The sequence below is a fragment of the Taudactylus pleione genome, unplaced genomic scaffold (genome assembly GCF_031769625.1).
Source record: "Taudactylus pleione unplaced genomic scaffold, aTauple2 ptg001161l, whole genome shotgun sequence".
Taxonomy (NCBI): Eukaryota; Metazoa; Chordata; class Amphibia; order Anura; family Myobatrachidae; genus Taudactylus; species Taudactylus pleione.
The window spans coordinates 57568-77479 of record NW_028285562.1 but is presented as its reverse complement, the minus strand read 5'-3'; the positions used below and the strand labels follow the sequence as shown (position 1 = coordinate 77479).

The following is a 19912-nucleotide window of genomic DNA, read 5'->3' as shown; positions in this document are numbered from 1 at the left end:
TGATGTCAGTGGGAGTGATTTTGGCTCTGATAGAGCCAAAATCACTCCTGGCCTTGCGGTTGAGAAACCCGACCACAGGGTTTCACTCGCAAGTCCGATGGTCGCGATGGTCAATACCATCGCGACCATCTTGTTGGACGCTCGTATATGCTGTGGGTGGTGACCCACAGCTATACGAGCGTCCGGGAGGACGCTCCATTTTAATGGAGGTGGGCCCTGATTCAGAGCGAGCGCTCTGGTCAGAGCGTCCGGCTCTGAATCAGGGCCTTAGGGCCTCATTCAGACCCACTTGCAAGCGGCTGTCCGCTCGCAAGTGGGTCGATGGTGTGCACTGCGCATGCGCCAGACGCGACGAGCGAAGTACTTTCCTTCGCTCGTTGTGTCTGATCAAAGGGGGCGTGCTGTCGATGTTGATTGACAGCACGCCCCCTTTGATGGGCGTGCCGGGGGCGTGCCTGCCAGACGGAGGCGTCCCCAAGGGAACGCCTACCGTCAGAAGCCGGCCCCACTGACATCACTAGTGATGTCAGTGGGAGTGATTTTGGCTCTGATAGAGCCAAAATCACTCCAGGGCTTGTGGTCGAAAACCCCGACCACAGGCTTATGGTCACACTGGCGATGGTCAAGACCATCGCGACCATCATCCTGCACGCTCGTATGTACTGTGGGTGGTGACCCACAGCTATACGAGCGTCCAGGAGGACGCTCCATTTTTATGGAGGACAGCCCTCATTCAGAGCGAGCGCTCTGCTCACAGCGTCTGGCTCTGAATGAGGGCCTTAGTCTCCTAGGTAACGCATGCTTTGTACATGCTGTAGAAGGATTGCTTCATAAACTGGAGCAGGGTCACTGATGATTCAGTAAAAGAACCTGATATGTAGTGTTTAATATTTGAACCCCATTCCCCCTGTAGTGTATTTTAGCAACACTTCAGACACTATTAAAGATCTGTACCCTGGTTAGGGCTGCTGGTAATTGAGGGATGATAATATTTTACACCTTTGTGGAGAGGTAGGAGTACATACAATTTATTATTTCCCCAGATCAGTTCTTTCCATTAGGGTTCCCATCATTTGTGTGACACCGGCCCAGTTCTGTCATGTAGTGGGGAGAGTTGCTGGGGATCAGTGTCACAATACAATTGGGAGTCCTCTCCTATTTACTGGAAAATCAGGACACTGTTTACCATTATTTGTGATGGTTTAGCCCATTCAGAGCCACAGAAACATTATAACTAGCAGTCACCACAGCATTAAATCACATCCGTACAGCAGGTCCTATGGTGTAAAACACCTTTTAATTATTAAAGAGTAGCCAGGACTGTATCAAGAACCTGTACAGGAATAACGATTTGAAGCATCTCTACTCTGTTCTCAGGTACTCTGTGTATTCCCTTCTGAAATCTTCCGCTGGATTATCCTACTTGTGGCCATGTGCCTCTCTGGCTTTGTCCTCATTCTTGCCTTCTGGCCACACATCCGCAAAGACAACAAAATGGTGTCTCTTGGCATGGTAACAAGCATGTTGCTTCTACACGTGCTTCTGGCTGTCGGCTGTAAGGTATGGAGATTATATAAAGTTGTATTACAGGGTGTACTCAGGGATCTCTCTTGGAGAGCAGCAGTTTGCAATGCAGTAACTGAAATGACAGCCAGCGCCTGATTGGATGATGCCATAGCCATTCAGGACCGAACTGTATTTTCTACACCAGTGCACCTAATTCTTGCTTTTCAGTTGGCGCAACTGGAGGTCTCTGTTATAGGTCCTTGGGATAGGAAAAAAGATGGAAAGTTTTGGCTGACCCTAGAGCTCACAGTGTGGTCTGTGATCGGGTAATTAACTGGTTGCAGCTGCCAAGGAAGAAAATTTTGTACTATATTCAAGACTTGTATATGATAGAAGTTATTGGCTGCGCAATCCTATAATTAATACTCATAAAATTGTCACTGTGTGATCAAACTAGTATTTATTATCATGAAAAACCATATAGCATATACTATAGGAGACTCCTTTCATACCATACATATAAAATACAATATAAAATAAAACACCTGAAGTAGCTGACTCATACAAAAGATAACTATGTTATGTTGGATACATTTTTTAACAAAGTTAACCCTAATAATCTACAATAGCTGGTCTAGATAAATAGATATCATGTGGAAAGGTCATAGGTTCTAAAATAAACACAGTTCCAATATGTGCTCTAGACCTGTGTGATATTACCATCATCAGTGGAATTATTTATTTATTATTTTTATTTATTATACACTACCGTTCAAAAGTTTGGGGTCACCCAGACAATATCGTGTTTTACATGAAAACTGACTTTTATTTATCAAATGAGTTGCAAAATGAACATCTAGTCAAGACATTGGAAAGGTTAGAAATAATGATTTTTATTTGAAATAATAATTTTGTCCTTCAAACTTTTTTGCTTTCGTCAGAGAATGCTCCTTTTACAGCAATTACAGCATTGCAGACCTTTGTCATTCTAGCTGTTAATTTGTTGAGGTAATCTGAAGAAATGTCACCCCCCGCTTCCTGAAGCACCTCCCACAAGTTGGATTGGCTTGATGGGCACTTCTTGCGTACCATACGGTCAAGTTGCAGTGATCGCGGTGAGTGACAATATATGTGGGGCCCAGGGACCTCCACTTTAAAAAAAAAAAAATGGGGTCCTACCTGACCATTTCTGGGTCCCATAATAATTTATGCTTTAGAGCTCCCCATATGCCTCTCAGACCTCCCCTAACCCCTTACAAATGATGCCACACAGCCATGCCCTGCCTTTACACATTATGCAGCACATTAATGCCATTTACACATTATGCCACACAGCAGTGCCCGGTCTTCACACATTTTGCCACACAGCCATGCCCGGTTTTTAAACATTATGCCGCACACTAATGCCCGGTCTTTACACATTGTGCCATGCAGTAATAGCCCTTACAAATGATGCCACACAGCCATGCCCGGCCTTAAACATTATGCCGCACATTAATGCCCCCTATGCATTGCCCCTAGTAGTCCCCCCCCTATGCATTGTCCCCAGTAGTAATCCCCCTATGCATTGCCCCCAGTAGTAATCCCCCTATGCATTGCCCCCAGTAGTAATCCCCCTATGCATTGCCCCCAGTAGTAATCCCCCTATGCATTGCCCCCAGTAGTAATCCCCCTATGCATTGCCCCCAGTAGTAATCCCCCTATGCATTGCCCCCAGTAGTAATCCCCCTATGCATTGCCCCCAGTAGTAATCCCCCTATGCATTGCCCCCAGTAGTAATCCCCCTATGCATTGCCCCCAGTAGTAAACCCCCATGCATTGCCCCCAGTAGTAAACCCCCTATGCATTGCCCCCAGTAGTAATCCCCCTATGCAGTACCCCCAGTATTAATCGCTGTATGCATTGCCCCCAGTAGTAAACCCCCTATGCATTGCCCCCAGTAGTTTATCCCCTATGCATTGCCCCCAGTATTGGCACACCTATTTGCCCTTTAGTGACCTGGGCTTAATGCCAGGTCACTCAAACCTTCAATTAGGCCTACAACCCTGGTGGTATAGGGAAGGGTTAAATAATGGTGGCCCAAGGCCGCCTACCCGTACGGTGGAAGAGGTTGCGGAGGGGGGAGGGAGCTTCGTTAGCTCTTTTTCTTTCAACCCCTGCAGTCCTCTTAGGTCCCCAGCTTCATTCTTCTGCCGCTGGCCCTGTCCTGGCCAGTGGTGCCGCCTCTTCCTTTCTTCCTCCTTGATCACGCAGTCTTCTGGCCTCTTGCGCGAACGCCAAAACTGTTGCCGCGCTGCTCTTCTCTTGTAGTTGGGAGGTCTTCACTCCTCCCCTCCGCTGCCAGATTGAAGTTTCCCGCTCAGCGGCGTCTAATTCAAGACGCCGTGAGTGGGTGTGGCCGACGCATCGAGCCACGATTGGCTCGTCGCGTCTACCTCCTATTGGCTGCTGGACCGCGAGCCAAACTGCTCGCGGCCAGTGCCAAACAACCGCCGCCGCTTCTTAGCATCTGGGCAGCGAGCTCCGCTTAGCTTGCACGCGGAGCCAAGCTTCTCCCGTTGCCACTTTACTGCCGACACTGGTGGAAGGGACCAGGCGGTCCCTTCACCAGGTACCCGCTGCGGTGGCTTACACGGCGCTGGGAACAAACACACTGTCCCTGTGCCGGGCACAGATGCTGTGCCGATGCTGGGATCAGACACTTGATCCCAGCATGGCTTTCCACAGCAGCAGCCAATGAGAGTCTATCTGTGTCCCCAGTGCCCAATATCGGGTAAAATATGCTTATTTGCGAACACTGAAGCTGCTCTCTCAACAGCTCAATGGGGTTGAGATCTGGTGACTGCGCTGGCCACTCCATTACAGACAGAATGCCAGCTGCCTGCTTCTGCCCTAAATTAGTTCTTGCATAATTTGGAGGTGTGCTTTGGGTTATTGTCCTGTTGGAGGAGGAAATTGGCTCCAATCAAGTGCTGTCCACAGGGTATGGCATGGCGTTGCAAAATGGAGTGATAACCTTCCTTATTCAAAATCCCTTTTACCTTGAACAAATCTCCCACTTTACCAGCACCAAAGCAGTCACAGACCATCACATTACCTCCACCATGCATAACAGATAGCGTCAGGCACTCTTCAAGCATCTTTTCACTTGTTCTGCATCTCACAAATGTTCTTCTGTGTGAGTACACACCGTTGTAGGAAATGTTCAGTTTCTTGGCAACCTCTCGCATGGAATAGCCTTCATTTCTAAGAACAAGAATAGACTGTCGAGTTTCATATGAAAGTTCTCTTTTTCATTTGGACAGCATAATTGAACCCACAAATGTGATGCTCCAGATATTCCACTAGCTCAAAGGAAGGCCAGTTTTATAGCTTCTCTAACAAGTAAACCTGTTTTCAGCTGTGCTAACATAATTACACAAGGGTTTTCTAATCATCCATTAGTCTTCTAACGCGCTTAGCAAACACAATGTACCATTAGAACACTGGAGTGATGGTTGTTGGAAATGGGCCTCTATACACCTATGTAGATATTCCTTTAAAAACGAGACGTTTGCAGCTAGCATAGTCATTTACCACATTAACAATGTATAGAGTGTATTTCTGATTAATTTAATGTTATCTTCATTGAAAAAAACAGAGCTTTTCTTTCAAAAATAAGAAATTTCTAAGTGACCCCAAACTTTTGAACGGTAGTGTATAGCGCAGCATATTCCATTGTGCTTTACAATTGTAAACATTAATAGAACAAAACTGGGTAATAACAGACAGATGTATAGGTAGGAAGGCCCTGCTCACAAGCCTTGATAGTGCTCTGGAGCTCCAGTGTAAATGGTAGATGCTCCGTGCTGTCACTGGGTATCTGTGCCGCGTATGATAGCGGTCTGTCATAAATGGCTTGTAGGAGTGAATGAAGCCGCTACAGATTCCAGCTCAGGACCGGCTGCAGTACGGTCGGTTATTGTGTAATCACTCCCAGCATATAATGTGTAGTCCGCCCGCTGATTGACCACTGACAATCCTTGGTCACTGAGCACTTTGAAAGTATTGATGTAGAAGATATGAGTCAGGGAAAAAAAATTGCTGTCCGAGGCACACTGCTCGGGACACACTGTTGAAATGACTGCAATGGCAGTGCGGTGGCCTCTGGCAAACCCCGACTGGTGGCAGGTCCAGACATGTCCATGCATGTCAGCGCACATGAGCGACCTTGTTGCATACAGATATATCAGACCAGTCACCGAACTTTTTAGACAGACATACACACATAATCAATTAAAAACTATGCTAAGGGGATCTATGAGATTGTGTGTGTGTATATATGTGTGTATATATATATATATATATATATATATATACATACATACATACATACATACAATCTGTCAGGTCCATAAATATTGGGACATTGACAGAATTTTCAGATTTTGGCCTCTATTCACCACCACAATGGTTTTTTATGTAGACAGGCACACAGTGTCAGCTGTGTTTACAGCTTTTATTTCATTTTTATTTATTTTACAATGAGAGTGCAGCGCTTGGCGTCCTGGAGGATGCTTACGCTGCTGCTCAATCATCCCAGTGCCGGTGACTGGGCTAGTGTCCTTGGCCGGAGCTCCAGTCTCAGTGAGCGCTCGCAGCCGGGGAGAGGTAAATGCGGCTCCCTGCTTCTTACCGCTGGTATGGGAGACACTGGCAGTGGGGACCCAAGTCCTCTCCGCATCCCCACTAGTCCAGCAGGGCGCTGAGCAGAGGCTACCTTTTGCCAGCTCTCCCCGCTGGCTCCTCCGCTGCCCCCGGACGCTCCTTCATAAGTGTCTGATCCAGGGTCATTCCTCCTTCTTTTCCCTCCTCACATATGCTGGGCAGCCTTTTTCTGAGTGTCTGCAGTTCAGCTAGTGTCTGGGGTGTGCAGGCTCCCGGTCTCCCTGTATTCTTCACCCTCAGTGGTCAGGTTATGCATATTTCTCTTTCCTCCCCGTTTGGGGCTGGTTTGTTGAGCGCTTACTGCCTTATATTGCATTGAATGTTTCTGTATGTTTGACTGTTAATTAGGGGTGAGCGGGTTCGGATTTCTGAAATCCGAACCCCCCCGAGCCCCCCCGATCCGAGTCCGATCCGAGTCAGGCTCGACTTTTCCCGCCTGACTCGGATCTGAAATCGAGGCAAAACGTCATCTTCCCGCCTTCCGAGTCTCGCGGGTTTTGGATCCTATATAAGGTACACACGTCGGCGCCATTTTCTCACTCGGCTGTGGACAGTGAAGAGGGAGGGTGGGAGTTAGGGCTGTGTAGTGTAGTGTAGTGTAGTGCTGCTGTTGTCCACTACTTCAAAGTCCATAGGGGCTGGCTGTGTTGTGCTGTGCTGCTGTTGTTAATAGGGGCTGTGTCCACTACTTCAAAGTCCATAGGGGCTGGCTGGACTGTGTTGTGCAGTCAGTTCTCCATAGGGGCTGTGTCCACTCCAAAGTCCTGTGCAGTGTCCCAGTCCTAAAGGAGTGCTGTAGTGTTGTCCAGGGGGTGCTCTGTCCATCAGGGGTGCTCCCCCCAAGTGCTAAAAAAATAATATATTTTCTGTGTTTGTGAATTGTGTGCGCAGTAGCCGCACGTGCATCAACAAAGTAGTGCCAAGCGTGCGCCTGTGTCATAAGTAAAGGGCCGGCTGGCTTGACCGTTAAGGGTGCTGTAACCCCCGAAAGTACACTCCAGTCCAAACCAAAAAAAAAATTATTTTCTGTGTTTGTGAATTGTGTGCGCAGTAGCCGCACGTGCATCAACAAAGTAGTGCCAAGCGTGCGCCTGTGTCATAAGTAAAGGGCCGGCTGGCTTGACCGTTAAGGGTGCTGTAACCCCCGAAAGTACACTCCAGTCCAAACCAAAAAAAAAATTATTTTCTGTGTTTGTGAATTGTGTGCGCAGTAGCCGCACGTGCATCAACAAAGTAGTGCCAAGCGTGCGCCTGTGTCATAAGTAAAGGGCCGGCTGGCTTGACCGTTAAGGGTGCTGTAACCCCCGAAAGTACACTCCAGTCCAAACCAAAAAAAATATTATTTTCTGTGTTTGTGAATTGTGTGCGCAGTAGTCGCACGTGCATCAACAAAGTAGTGCCAAGCGTGCGCCTGTGTCATAAGTAAAGGGCCGGCTGGCTTGACCGTTAAGGGTGCTGTAACCCCCGAAAGTACACTCCAGTCCAAACCAAAAAAAAAATTATTTTCTGTGTTTGTGAATTGTGTGCGCAGTAGCCGCACGTGCATCAACAAAGTAGTGCCAAGCGTGCGCCTGTGTCATAAGTAAAGGGCCGGCTGGCTTGACCGTTAAGGGTGCTGTAACCCCCGAAAGTACACTCCAGTCCAAACCAAAAAAAATATTATTTTCTGTGTTTGTGAATTGTGTGCGCAGTAGTCGCACGTGCATCAACAAAGTAGTGCCAAGCGTGCGCCTGTGTCATAAGTAAAGGGCCGGCTGGCTTGACCGTTAAAGGGTGCTGTAACCCCCAAGTACACTCCAGTCCAAACCAAAAAAAAAATTATTTTCTGTGTTTGTGAATTGTGTGCGCAGTAGCCGCACGTGCATCAACAAAGTAGTGCCAAGCGTGCGCCTGTGTCATAAGTAAAGGGCCGGCTGGCTTGACCGTTAAGGGTGCTGTAACCCCCGAAAGTACACTCCAGTCCAAACCAAAAAAAAAATTATTTTCTGTGTTTGTGAATTGTGTGCGCAGTAGCCGCACGTGCATCAACAAAGTAGTGCCAAGCGTGCGCCTGTGTCATAAGTAAAGGGCCGGCTGGCTTGACCGTTAAAGGGTGCTGTAACCCCCGAAAGTACACTCCAGTCCTAACCAAAAAAAAATTATTTTCTGTGTTTGTGAATTGTGTGCGCAGTAGCCGCACGTGCATCAACAAAGTAGTGCCAAGCGTGCGCCTGTGTCATAAGTAAAGGGCCGGCTGGCTTGACCGTTAAGGGTGCTGTAACCCCCGAAAGTACACTCCAGTCCAAACCAAAAAAAAAATTATTTTCTGTGTTTGTGAATTGTGTGCGCAGTAGCCGCACGTGCATCAACAAAGTAGTGCCAAGCGTGCGCCTGTGTCATAAGTAAAGGGCCGGCTGGCTTGACCGTTAAGGGTGCTGTAACCCCCGAAAGTACACTCCAGTCCAAACCAAAAAAAATATTATTTTCTGTGTTTGTGAATTGTGTGCGCAGTAGTCGCACGTGCATCAACAAAGTAGTGCCAAGCGTGCGCCTGTGTCATAAGTAAAGGGCCGGCTGGCTTGACCGTTAAGGGTGCTGTAACCCCCGAAAGTACACTCCAGTCCAAACCAAAAAAAAAATTATTTTCTGTGTTTGTGAATTGTGTGCGCAGTAGCCGCACGTGCATCAACAAAGTAGTGCCAAGCGTGCGCCTGTGTCATAAGTAAAGGGCCGGCTGGCTTGACCGTTAAAGGGTGCTGTAACCCCCGAAAGTACACTCCAGTCCAAACCAAAAAAAAATTATTTTCTGTGTTTGTGAATTGTGTGCGCAGTAGCCGCACGTGCATCAACAAAGTAGTGCCAAGCGTGCGCCTGTGTCATAAGTAAAGGGCCGGCTGGCTTGACCGTTAAAGGGTGCTGTAACCCCCAAAGTACACTCCAGTCCAAACCAAAAAAAAATTATTTTCTGTGTTTGTGAATTGTGTGCGCAGTAGCCGCACGTGCATCAACAAAGTAGTGCCAAGAGTGCGCCTGTGTCATAAGTAAAGGGCCGGCTGGCTTGACCGTTAAAGGGTGCTGTAACCCACAAAGTACACTCCAGTCCAAACCAAAAAAAAAATTATTTTCTGTGTTTAGCCGCACGTATATATCAAATCGATATAACATAAATGGAGGACCAAACTTTCTCCGATAAAAATAAAATAGAGAAAGATCAAGAACCACTTCCTCCTAGTGCTGAAGCTGCTGCCACTAGTCATGACATAGACGATAACATGCCATCAACGTCGTCTGCCAAGGCCGATGCCCAATGTCATAGTAGAGGGCACATACAATCCCAAATGGCAAAGTTCAGGAAAATGACCTTGAAAAAGACATTTAAATCAGCTGAAGAGAAACGTAAACTTGCCAATATGCCATTTACGACACGGAGTGGCAAGGAACGGCTAAGGTCGATCCCTAGTATGTTCATGACTAGTGGTTCAGCTTCACATGACGATGGAAGCACTCCTCCCACTAAAAAAATCAAAAGAGTTAAGCTGGCAAAAGCACAGCGAAGAACTGTGCTTTCTAAGAAGATATCACAAATCCCCAAGGAGAGTCCAAGTGTGGTGGTGGTTGCGATGCCTGACCTTCCCAGCACTGGACGGGAAGAGGTGGCTCTTTCCACCATTTGCACGCCCCCTGCAAGTGCTGAAAGGAGCACCCACAGTCCACTTGCTGATATGCAAATTGAAGATGTCACTGTTGAAGTACAACAGGATGAGGATACTGGTGTAGCTGGCGCTGAGGAGGAAGTTGGCGAGGAGGATTCTGATGGTGATGTGGTTTGTTTAAATCAGGCTCCGGGGGAGACAGTTGTTGTCCGTGGGATGAAAAAGCCCATCACGGTCATGCCTGGGCAGAAGACCAAACATTCCACCTCTTTGGTCTGGCAATATTTCTATCCAAATCCGGACAACAACTGTCTTGCCATATGTACCATATGTAAAGGTGAAATAAGTAGGGGTAGGGACGTCAACCACCTAGGAACATCCTCCCTTATACGGCACCTGCAGCGCGTTCATAAAAAGTTACTGTCAAGTTCAGAAACTTTGGCTCAGACCGTAAGCAGTCCAGGGACACCTAAATCCCGTTGTCCTGTTGTATCCAAGCGCCTGCAAACCACACCGTCAACTCCCTCCTCGTCAATTTCCTCCTTAGTCAGGATCGGAAGTAGTCCTGCAGGCCATATCACTGGCATGACTGACTCTCCTATCCGGGATTCCTCCGGAGGATCCTGCATTGCTACGCCTACTGCTGCCGCTGCTGCTGTTGCTGCTGCTGCTGGGAGTCGTTCATCATCCCAGAGAGGAAGTAGGAACACCACTACTTTTACTAAACAATTGACCCTCCAACAGTCCTTAGCGAGGAGGATGAAGTACGACAGCAGTCATCCTGAAGCAAAACGTATAACTGAGGCCTTGACTGCTATGTTGGTGTTAGACGTGCGTCCGGTATCCGCCATTAGTGCAGTGGGATTTAGACAATTGATGGAGGTAGTGTGTCCCCGGTTCCAAATCCCGTCTAGATTCCACTTCACTAGGCAGGCGATACCGAGACTGTACAGAAACGTCAGAAAAAGTGTCCTCAGTGTCCTGAAAAATGCCGTTGTACACAATGTCCACTTAACCACGGACATGTGGACAAGTGGAACAGGGCAGACTAAGGACTATATGACTGTGACAGCCCACTGGGTAGATGTATCACCTTACGCAGCAACAGCAGCAGCGTCACCAGTAGCAGCATCTCAGAAACGCCAGCTCGTTACAAGGCAGGCTACGCTGTGTATCACCGGTTTCAGTAAGAGGCACACCGCCGACAACCTCTTAGAGAAACTGAGGGAAATCATCGCCCAGTGGCTTACCCCACTTAGACTCTCCTGGGGATTTGTGATATCTGACAACGCCACCAATATTGTGCGGGCATTACATCTGGGCAAATTCCAGCACGTCCCATGTTTTGCTCACACAATAAACTTGGTGGTGCAGAATTTTCTGAAAAGCGACAGGGGCGTGCAGGAGACGCTTTGGGTGGCCCGAAAAATTTCTGGCCACTTTCGCCATTCAGCGACTGCGTGCCGAAGACTGGAGCGCCAGCAAACACTCTTGAACCTGCCCCGCCATCACCTGAAGCAAGAGGTTGTGACGCGGTGGAACTCAACCCTCTATATGCTTCAGAGGATGGAGGAGCAGCAAAAGGCCATACAAGCCTATACATCCACCTATGACATAGGCAAAGGAGGGGGTATGCACCTGACTCAAGCGCAGTGGAGAATGATTTCCGTGTTGTGCAAGGTTCTTCAGCCCTTCGAACTTGCCACACGTGAAGTCAGTTCAGACACTGCCAGCTTGAGTCAGGTCATTCCCCTCATCAGGCTTTTGCAGAAGCAGCTGGAGAAAGTGAAGGAGGAGCTAAGACGGAGCGATTCCGCTCGGCATGTGGGACTTGTGGATGAAGCCCTTCATTCGCTTTGCCAGGATTCCAGGGTGGTCAATCTGTTGAAATCAGACCACTACATTTTGGCCACCGTGCTCGATCCTAGGTTTAAAGCCTATGTGGTGTCTCTCTTTCCGGCCGACACAAGCCTGCAGAGGTGCAAAGACCTGCTGGTGAACACACTGTCAGCTGAAGCGGAACGTGACACGTCAACGGCTCCTTCTTCATTTTCTCCCGCAACTGGGGCTGCCAGGAAAAAACTTAGGTATCCTAAGCAACCCGCTGGCGGTGATGCAGGGCAGGCAGGACCAAGTTTGGACATCTGGTCCGGACTGAAGGACCTGGCAACAATTTCTGACATGTCTACTGTCACTGCATATGATACTGTCACCATTGACAGAATGGTGGAGGATTACATCGGTGACAGCATCCAAGTAGGCATGTCAGACAGTCCATACCTGTACTGGCAGGAAAAAGAGGCAATTTGGAGGCCCCTGTACAAACTGGCTCTATTTTACCTGAGTTGCCCCCCCTCCAGTGTGTACTCCGAAAGAGTGTTTAGTGCAGCCGGGAACCTTGTCAGCGAAAGGCGTAGGAGGTTGCTTCCACAGAATGTGGAGAAGATGATGTTCATCAAAATGAATTATCAGCTCTTCCAGGGAGACCAGCCTCCAGAACGTACAGAGGGACCTGTGGTGGTGGATTCAAGTGGGGACGAGTTAATACTTTGTGAGGATGAGGATGTACACACTGAAGAGGGTGAGGAATCGGTGGATGAGGAGGATGAGGATGACATCTTGCCTCCGTAGAGCCAGTTTGTGCAGGGACACATTAATTGCCAGCTTGTTTTGTGGGGGCCCAAACGAACCAATCATTTCAGCCACAGTTGTGTGGCAGACCCTGGCGCTGAAATGATTGATTTGTTAAAGTGTGCATGTCCTGTTTATACAACATAAGGGTGGGTGGGAGGGCCCAAGGACAATTCCATCTTGCACCTCTTTTTTTCTTTGCATTATGTACAGTTTGGGGCCTAGTTTTTCTAACTGCCATCCTGTCTGCCACTGCAGTGTCACTCCTAGATGGGTCACGTGTTTGTGCCGCCCACTCGTGTCGCTTAGCATAGTCATCCAGCTACCTCGGTGCAACCTTTTGGACATAAAAACACTATTGTGAGGTGTGAGGTGTTCAGAATAGACTGGAAATGAGTGGAAATTAAGGTTATTGAGGTTAATAATAGCATAGGAGCAGAAAAACCTACAAATTCTGTGATTTTAGCTGTTTTTATGCTTTTTTTCAAAAAAATACAGATCCAAAACACAAAACCCAGAACCCAAAACACGGAAGGGTGGTTTTGGCAAAACCAATCCAGATCCAAAACACGAAGAAAGATCCAGATCCAAAACCAAAACACAAAACACGAAAAGTGGCCGGTGCACACCCCTACTGTTAATGTACTTTGCATAGTCAGCCTCTGCATAGCCCCACTTATTTGTCTATCTGTGGTGCATTTACATTCTCTGCCCTAATTTGCACATCTCAGTTCTGGCTCTGGTGTGTGGGGTTCTCCTTGGATTTCTGTTCAATGTCTTCCAGGGGTAAAGCTCCCAAGGAGGTAGGTGCTTTTATGCTGGGTAATTGCAGGGCTTGTACGGATGTGTTTTCTTCACAGGTTCTGGACCACGATGGTCTCTGTGTTCGCTGTTTTAATACTTCACAGCACGAGACCCCTCCAGCTGCGCCTGCTAGCTAGGAACCGGCTTGGATTTCCTCGTTATCCCAGGTAATGCTACAGGTAGTGGATATGCTCTCAGCCCCTGTGGTTGCCCACCCTGCTGGTGGCCCTTCAGGTGTGGCCCAGATTTCTAATGTGATGCCATCCCCTTTGCTGCCTTTCGCTATGGAGCCTCCATGTATGTAGTCCTTTATGCATTCAGTTTCGGTGATTACCGCAGGTGTCCGAGTCCTTCAAACAGATGCTGGACAGTGAGCGCGCTTCTAAGCGTAGGTCTGCTAAGAGGGACCGCTCTACACCCTTGTCTGATATTGAATCTGACTGATGTTCCCTCCGACCAGGAGGAGGATGTATCTGTTGCCTCTGATGTGGATTCCCAGCCGCAGGTAGAAGTAGTTTTAGAAGTGGTTTCCTTGATCAAAGCAGTTAAATTAGTTTTGCTAATCATGGATGCGGAGCCGGCTCCTGTGTCCATTGCTCCAGTGTTTAAACGGTAAAAGGCTGTTTCAGATTTTTTTTCAGCGCAGCTTGAGGACCTTTTGGCGGAGGCTTGGTCCCACCCTAATAGGCGCTTCCTAGTTTCTAAGCACATTCCTACTTTTTATCCTCTGCCGGGAGCTGGTCGGGCTAAATGTGAGTCTCCTCCCCCGGTTGATGCGCATGTTGCCCACCTAGTTAAGAATACCAGTCTTCCTCTTATGAACAGTGCATCACTTAAGATAAGTCTCCAACTTCCTATCCGTCGGATCCTTAAGTCTATTTACTCTAAAGAGGGTACAGTAGCTCGCCCGGCTCTTGCATCTGCCTGGGTTACCAAGGCCATTGGTCGCTGGGCAGATGCCCTGGAGGATGGCCTTACTTTAGGTACCAACAGGAATGTTATTTTGTCTCTCGTGGAGCATATCCGGGAGACTGTTTCTTATCTTTTGGAGGTGACTATAGACACTGGGATACTAACTTCCAAGTTTCGGCCTCTTCAGTGTCAGCTAGGAGAGCTCTCTGGCTTCATTACTGGCATGCGGATTCTGATTCTCAAAAGGCCCTTGAGGCTCTGCCCTTTTCGGGGAATGTTCACTTTGGTCCAGAATTGGATAAAATCGCAGTTACAGTGGCGGCATCTAAGACTGCCTTTCTCCCTTCTGAGGCCGCTTCTAGGTCGCAATCTTCTAATTTTCGGTCCTTTTGTCCGCAGGGTAAAGCCAAGGGTTTGTTGTTTTCTAGGTCCCAGGGTTCCTCTGCCAAGGATTCTAAACCTTTTTTTCTAAACCTTCTTTTTTTTTTTTTTCCCGAAATTTGGAAGATGAATTCGGAGGATGCCTGGGTAAGAGGGGAGGTCTCCCAGGGCTATGCATTGACTTTTCGAGAGTATCCTCTAACCCAGTTTTTTTTTTTCCACAGATCTTTCTTTGGATCAGAAGAAGGCAGAAGCCTCGAGGGAGTACGTTCGCTCTCTTCTGGCCTGCAAGGTCATTGTTCCGTTTCCCGCGTCTCAGCGGGTCACGGGCTTCTATGCCAGTCTATTTCTGGTTCGCAAGTTGAACGGGTTATTCCGACCGATTCTAAACCTGAAGTCTCTCAATAGGTTCTTGAGGATTCCCAAGTTCTGAATGGAATCGCTTTTCGCCATTATTCTGGCCATGGAGCTGGGGAACTTCATGGCCTCCTTAGACATCCAGGATGCCTATTTACATGTCCCCATCCTTCTCCATAATCAGCGATTCCTCAGGTTTGTGGCCCAGGAGGATCATTTCCAATTTCAGGCTTTGCCATTTTCCACGGCTCCTCGTTTCTTCACGAAGTTCATGGTGGCTCATCTTCGGAACAGGGGAATCCGATATTTCCCTACTTGGACGACTGCCTTCTTCTGGCCCAGGCTCAGGAGGTTCTCAGGGAGCACATTTGAATCACGGTGGATCTTCTCCAGCCTCACAGATGGGTCATCAATTGGAAGAAATCCTCTCTAACTCCCTCTCAGGAAATGGTGCATTTAGGAGCCTTGCTGGACTCAAGGACTCAGCGGGTGCTCCTCCCGGCAGACAAGGTTCGGGACTTACAAGCCAAGATTTGTTTGTTTCTGCATCACCGCCGGGTGTCAATTTACTCTTGCATGCAGATTCTGAGCTCTCTGGTCTCTACCTTTGACACGGTGCAGTATGCACAGTTATGTTCCTGGCCTCTCCAATTGGAGACTCAAGCCCGGTGGGACAAATCCCATCTACATCTCAGGTCCCAGACGATTGTTCTCTCTCAGGAGGTACGTCACTCTCTCTTTTGTTGACTCCAGGGGTCCAATCTGACCATAGGTTGTCCCTTTTGGATTTAGGACTGGGTCCTTCTTACAACCGACGCAAGTTTTCGGGGGTGGGGGGGCGGTTTCCTGTCGGCAGACCTTCCAGGGTCAAAGGTAGGCCCAGGAGATCCGTTTGCTGATCAACTTTCTGGAGCTCCAAGCGGTTTACAGGGCCCTGTGTTGAGCTTTGCCTCTTCTGCGAGTCGCTCTGTCCAGGTATAGTGCGACAAGTCGATGGCTGTTGCTTACATACCCCATCAGGCCGGTACTAGCAATCGTGCTGCCATGAGGGAGGTCAGGCGCATTCTTCTTTGGGCGGAAAGGCATCTTCCATCCCTGTCGGCGGTTTACATTCCCGGAGTGCAAAATTGGGAAGTGGACTTCCTAAGCCGCCAGGACGTTCATTCAGGCGAGTGGGCCCTACATCCGGACGTCTTTCTTCTCTTGGTTTTTCGCTGGGTCTTGCCGGACATCAACATGATGGCGTCTTGACACAGTCACCAAGTTCTGAAGTACTGCTCTCGCACCAGATATTCTGCAGCCTTTCTGGTGAATGCTCTGGCGGTTCGGTGGACCTTTCCGCTACTGCACATCTTCCCTCCAATCTCTCTATGTCTGCGGGTCCTCTGCAAATTAAAGCTTGAAGGTGGCACGGTGATCCTAGTGGCTCCTGATTGGCCGCGGAGGGTCTGATATGCAGATCTACAAGGCCTTTCCGTCGAAGCTCCTCTGTGCTCAGATCTTCTGTCTCAGGACCCGTGCTTTCATCCGGATCTGGCCCGTCTTGCTTTGACAGGGTGGCTCTTGAGACTAAGGGGTTCTCCAGGTCAGACATTAACACTACGCTCAATGCCCGTAAGCCCTCTTCAGCTAGGATTTACCATCGGGTTTGGAGGACTTGCTTTGACTGGTGTTCGGCTAGAAATCTTAAGGTCATTTTGACTCTCTCTGGTTCTCTCCTTTTTGCAGACGGGGCTGGATTTGGGCCTCCGCCTTGCTTCATTAAAAGTGCAGGTTTCAGCTCTTTCAGTCCTCTTTCAGACAGGTTGATCAGACCTTTCTTCAAGGTGTCCTCCACGTACAACTCCCGCTTATACTGCTGGTGGCTTCTTGGAATTTGTGTCTGGTTCTTAGGGCCCTTCAATCTTCGCCCTTTGAGCCCTTGGACACGGTGGACCTGGAAGTCTGTCTTTCTCCTTGCTATAAGTTCTTGCCGATGGGTGTCGGACTTGAGAGTTATGTCCTGTCACGCTACGTTTCTAATCTTTCACCAGGACAGAGCTGTCCTTCGGACCCGACTATGTTACCTTCCTAAGGTTGTTTTCAGGTTTCACGTCAATCAAGATATTGTGGTTCCTGCTTTCCAGGTTCCGGGTTCTTCTCCGGAGGAGGCCTCTCTGGATGTCGTGCGGGCCCTTCGGATTTATGGAGATAGGACAAAGGATCGGCGTAGGACAGATGCTCTCTTTGTCCTGCATGACTTTAGCAAATGGTGCTGGCTAGATTGATCCATTGACTAATCGCCACGCTTATGCTGCGTCGGATCTTCCTGCACCGTCTGTAGTGAAGGCTCATTCAACCTTGTCGATGGGAACGTCGTGGACAGTATGACGTGGTGCTTATGCAGATACGTTGTGGGTGGCCACGTGGTCTTCTGCCAATAAATTCCTGAAGTTCTATTCCTTTGATACATTCACCACCCATGGTGTGGCTTTTGGGCGGAGAGTCCACAGCGCAGCCTAGGAGCATTCCCTCCCTTAGGAGATTAGCTTTGGGTTGTCCCAGCATAGAGCCTATGTCCCCTATGGAGGAAGAAGAAAAAGGAGATTTATGTGATTACCTGTTAAATCCTTTTCTTCGATTCCATATGGGACACAGGACGCCCACCCTGACGGACGTGGCTTGCGGAGCTTTGCTTTGCTTCGTTTCTTCTTTTCACATTTCTTGTGTGCTTGGACCTGAGTGCGTGCCGGTCTTCCTTCTCGCTCCTTGCCCTTAGGCTTGTTAACTGAAATGCCTGTGTCTGGGGGCGGGGTATAGGGGGAGGGGGGGGAGCCTGGGCTTTGTCTGACAAAGTTAACTGTGTGGTGTCCACACTCCATCCCACCAACCTGTACCCAGTGTAGAGCCTGTGTTCCCTATGGAATCGAAGAAAAGGATTTAATAGGTAAGCACATAAATCTTCTTTTTTGTTAAACAGAGAAAAATATTATGTAGCCAATAAAATATTTTAGATTTCTAGTTCAAATCTGGCATACTGGTAACAGAAAGTGTCATCATCAAACTCTTGGCCTGATTCAGCTGTGAACGCAAGGTCACTGCTGATTGCAGATTCACGATTATCTGGAATCTGCGCATGACCCATTCTGCGAGTGTGCAGAATGGATCCTGAGTAGTCGCATGCAAACTCTTGAATGCCTCTGCCTGATTGACAGGCAGAGGCATTTAAGGGGCGGTGCAGGGGTGGCTGCCATAGCATATTTTCAGAGAGTGGCTAGTCAAGGATCTGCAGTGTCCTGGGCTCACAAGCTAGCCAGCCTAAGTAAGCTGAAGCCCGGCGCCGTCCACCATCATCGATGGTGATTCCAGCCTGCGACCGTAAATGCAGCAGGTGGTGTCATATACCTAGCACTAGCTGACTGCTTGAGATTGGCTGGATGTGAACACACTGGTGTGACGCTGATGGCTGCCTTCTCGGTTTTTCAGGATATACATTGTTTTTGGGTGCATGCTTTATTAAATACATTTTCCACATGCAAAATAAATTAAATATGATATTTTTGTGTGAATTTTGCTTATTTTGTGACCTGCTCAGCCCCATAGTGTTTCCCAGTATAAACCTTAGATCCAAGTTCCATGAGACGTGATATCAGGGGAGATCACAGAATGTTACACTCAGTAAATCCTCTGCACCGGTGCCTGTAGGTGGGTACAGACAGTGTGGAAGCTCCTCTGTACGCAGCACACTGGAAAAAAGTTGGCCCCTCTTCTACTAGTTTTGGTCATTTGCCAGGCTCTAGCTACGAAGAATCCCCCCCAATGTACCATGAGACAACTCCATTCACCTGAAAAATAGAAAGGCATTTGTCCTGGAAGATAGACCAATGACATTTGAGTACTGAGCAAGAGAACCTGTTCCAGGATTGCAGGAGACTTATCTGCCACAGGAGGCTGTGAAGCTGCATATAAAGAGCCAGTGTGGAGACCATAGTGCCGGCCACTGCTGTGTAGTAACAGACTGTATTCTGTGGGTTGTTAAGGAGTGGGGAGATTGTACCTTCTCCTCAGGACAGACTACACATTCTGGTGCACTGTTTATTAGCCAGCTGTGGCTTTCTAAGTATGACACATTTGTGACCTGTGGATGGAAGCCACCAAATTGTGCACTTGATCCCCCTGTTCAAGTAATGCTGTGGGTTGCAAAGAATGATCGTGCCCATAACAAAATTAATGAAGGGCACTGTGTCCAACTCCTTAGGGGAGGGGTAAGTCCACTATTCTTCCATTTCCTGTCTCATAGAGGCTGTGTAAATATTGTCTGCATACAGTATACAGATGCCAATTATAAAGCACAACAGTATTAACATTTACTTATATAGCACCAGCAAACAAATACATAACCATAATGATCACTGAGCGGTGACCAGGAACTGTACGGAGCTGAACTGGGCTACTTAGTGGAGTTTATGATGGCTTTTGTCTGGTTAACCTTCTGCTGAGCAAAGAGGATGGCACACTGGTTAGCAGTGACTTTCTATTGATTCGGTCACTATCGATGTGGCACTTGTGGTTTCCCGGTGTTTGTGTGGGTTTCCTGCGGGTGCCCTGGTTTTCTTTAGTGTCCAACATAAAATACTGGTAGCTTAATTGTCTACTGAAAAATGGACCTAAATGTGTGTTGTGTGTGTGAGATATGGACATTAGACAATAAGCACCAGTGAGGCTGGGTCTGATGTGAATGAGTCATTATCTGTAAACTTAAAAGAAAATCCTTCCTCAGTGCTAATATATTTTATAATATATAATAAAAGTGAATAAACACCCATGTGTAAAAACATATAATAAAAACTAGGAATACATCAGATAGTTCCAAATTAGGAATTTAGATTGGATTTTTCACAAACTCAAACCAAAAAAGAAAAAGATGTGGAACAGCACTAATAAACCTTATATTAGCTAAGGTTATAGAAAACTGGTAGGGAAGTAAGTGTCAAGACATGTTC

At 48.0% G+C, this 19912-nt stretch overlaps 1 protein-coding gene across 3 annotated transcripts in view; it reads left to right on the top strand.

Annotated features, from left to right (window-relative positions):
* The window catches only part of LOC148453373 (histone H2A type 1-like), a 31090-nt gene that overhangs the window by 8523 nt on the left and 2655 nt on the right, over nucleotides 1–19912 (top strand). Inside the window, exons 2-3 of one of the 3 annotated variants that reach the window (XM_088462203.1) lie at nucleotides 1378–1560; nucleotides 2499–2537. The exons of 1 other annotated variant lie outside the window; for it this stretch is intronic. In XM_088462203.1, the coding sequence (XP_088318329.1) occupies nucleotides 1378–1516 (139 nt within the window). In that variant the 3' untranslated portion in view covers nucleotides 1517–1560; nucleotides 2499–2537. Of the gene's footprint in view, nucleotides 1–1377; nucleotides 1561–2498; nucleotides 2538–19912 lie in introns of those variants that run through there. One more of the 3 variants, XM_088462202.1, reaches the window with a different exon arrangement.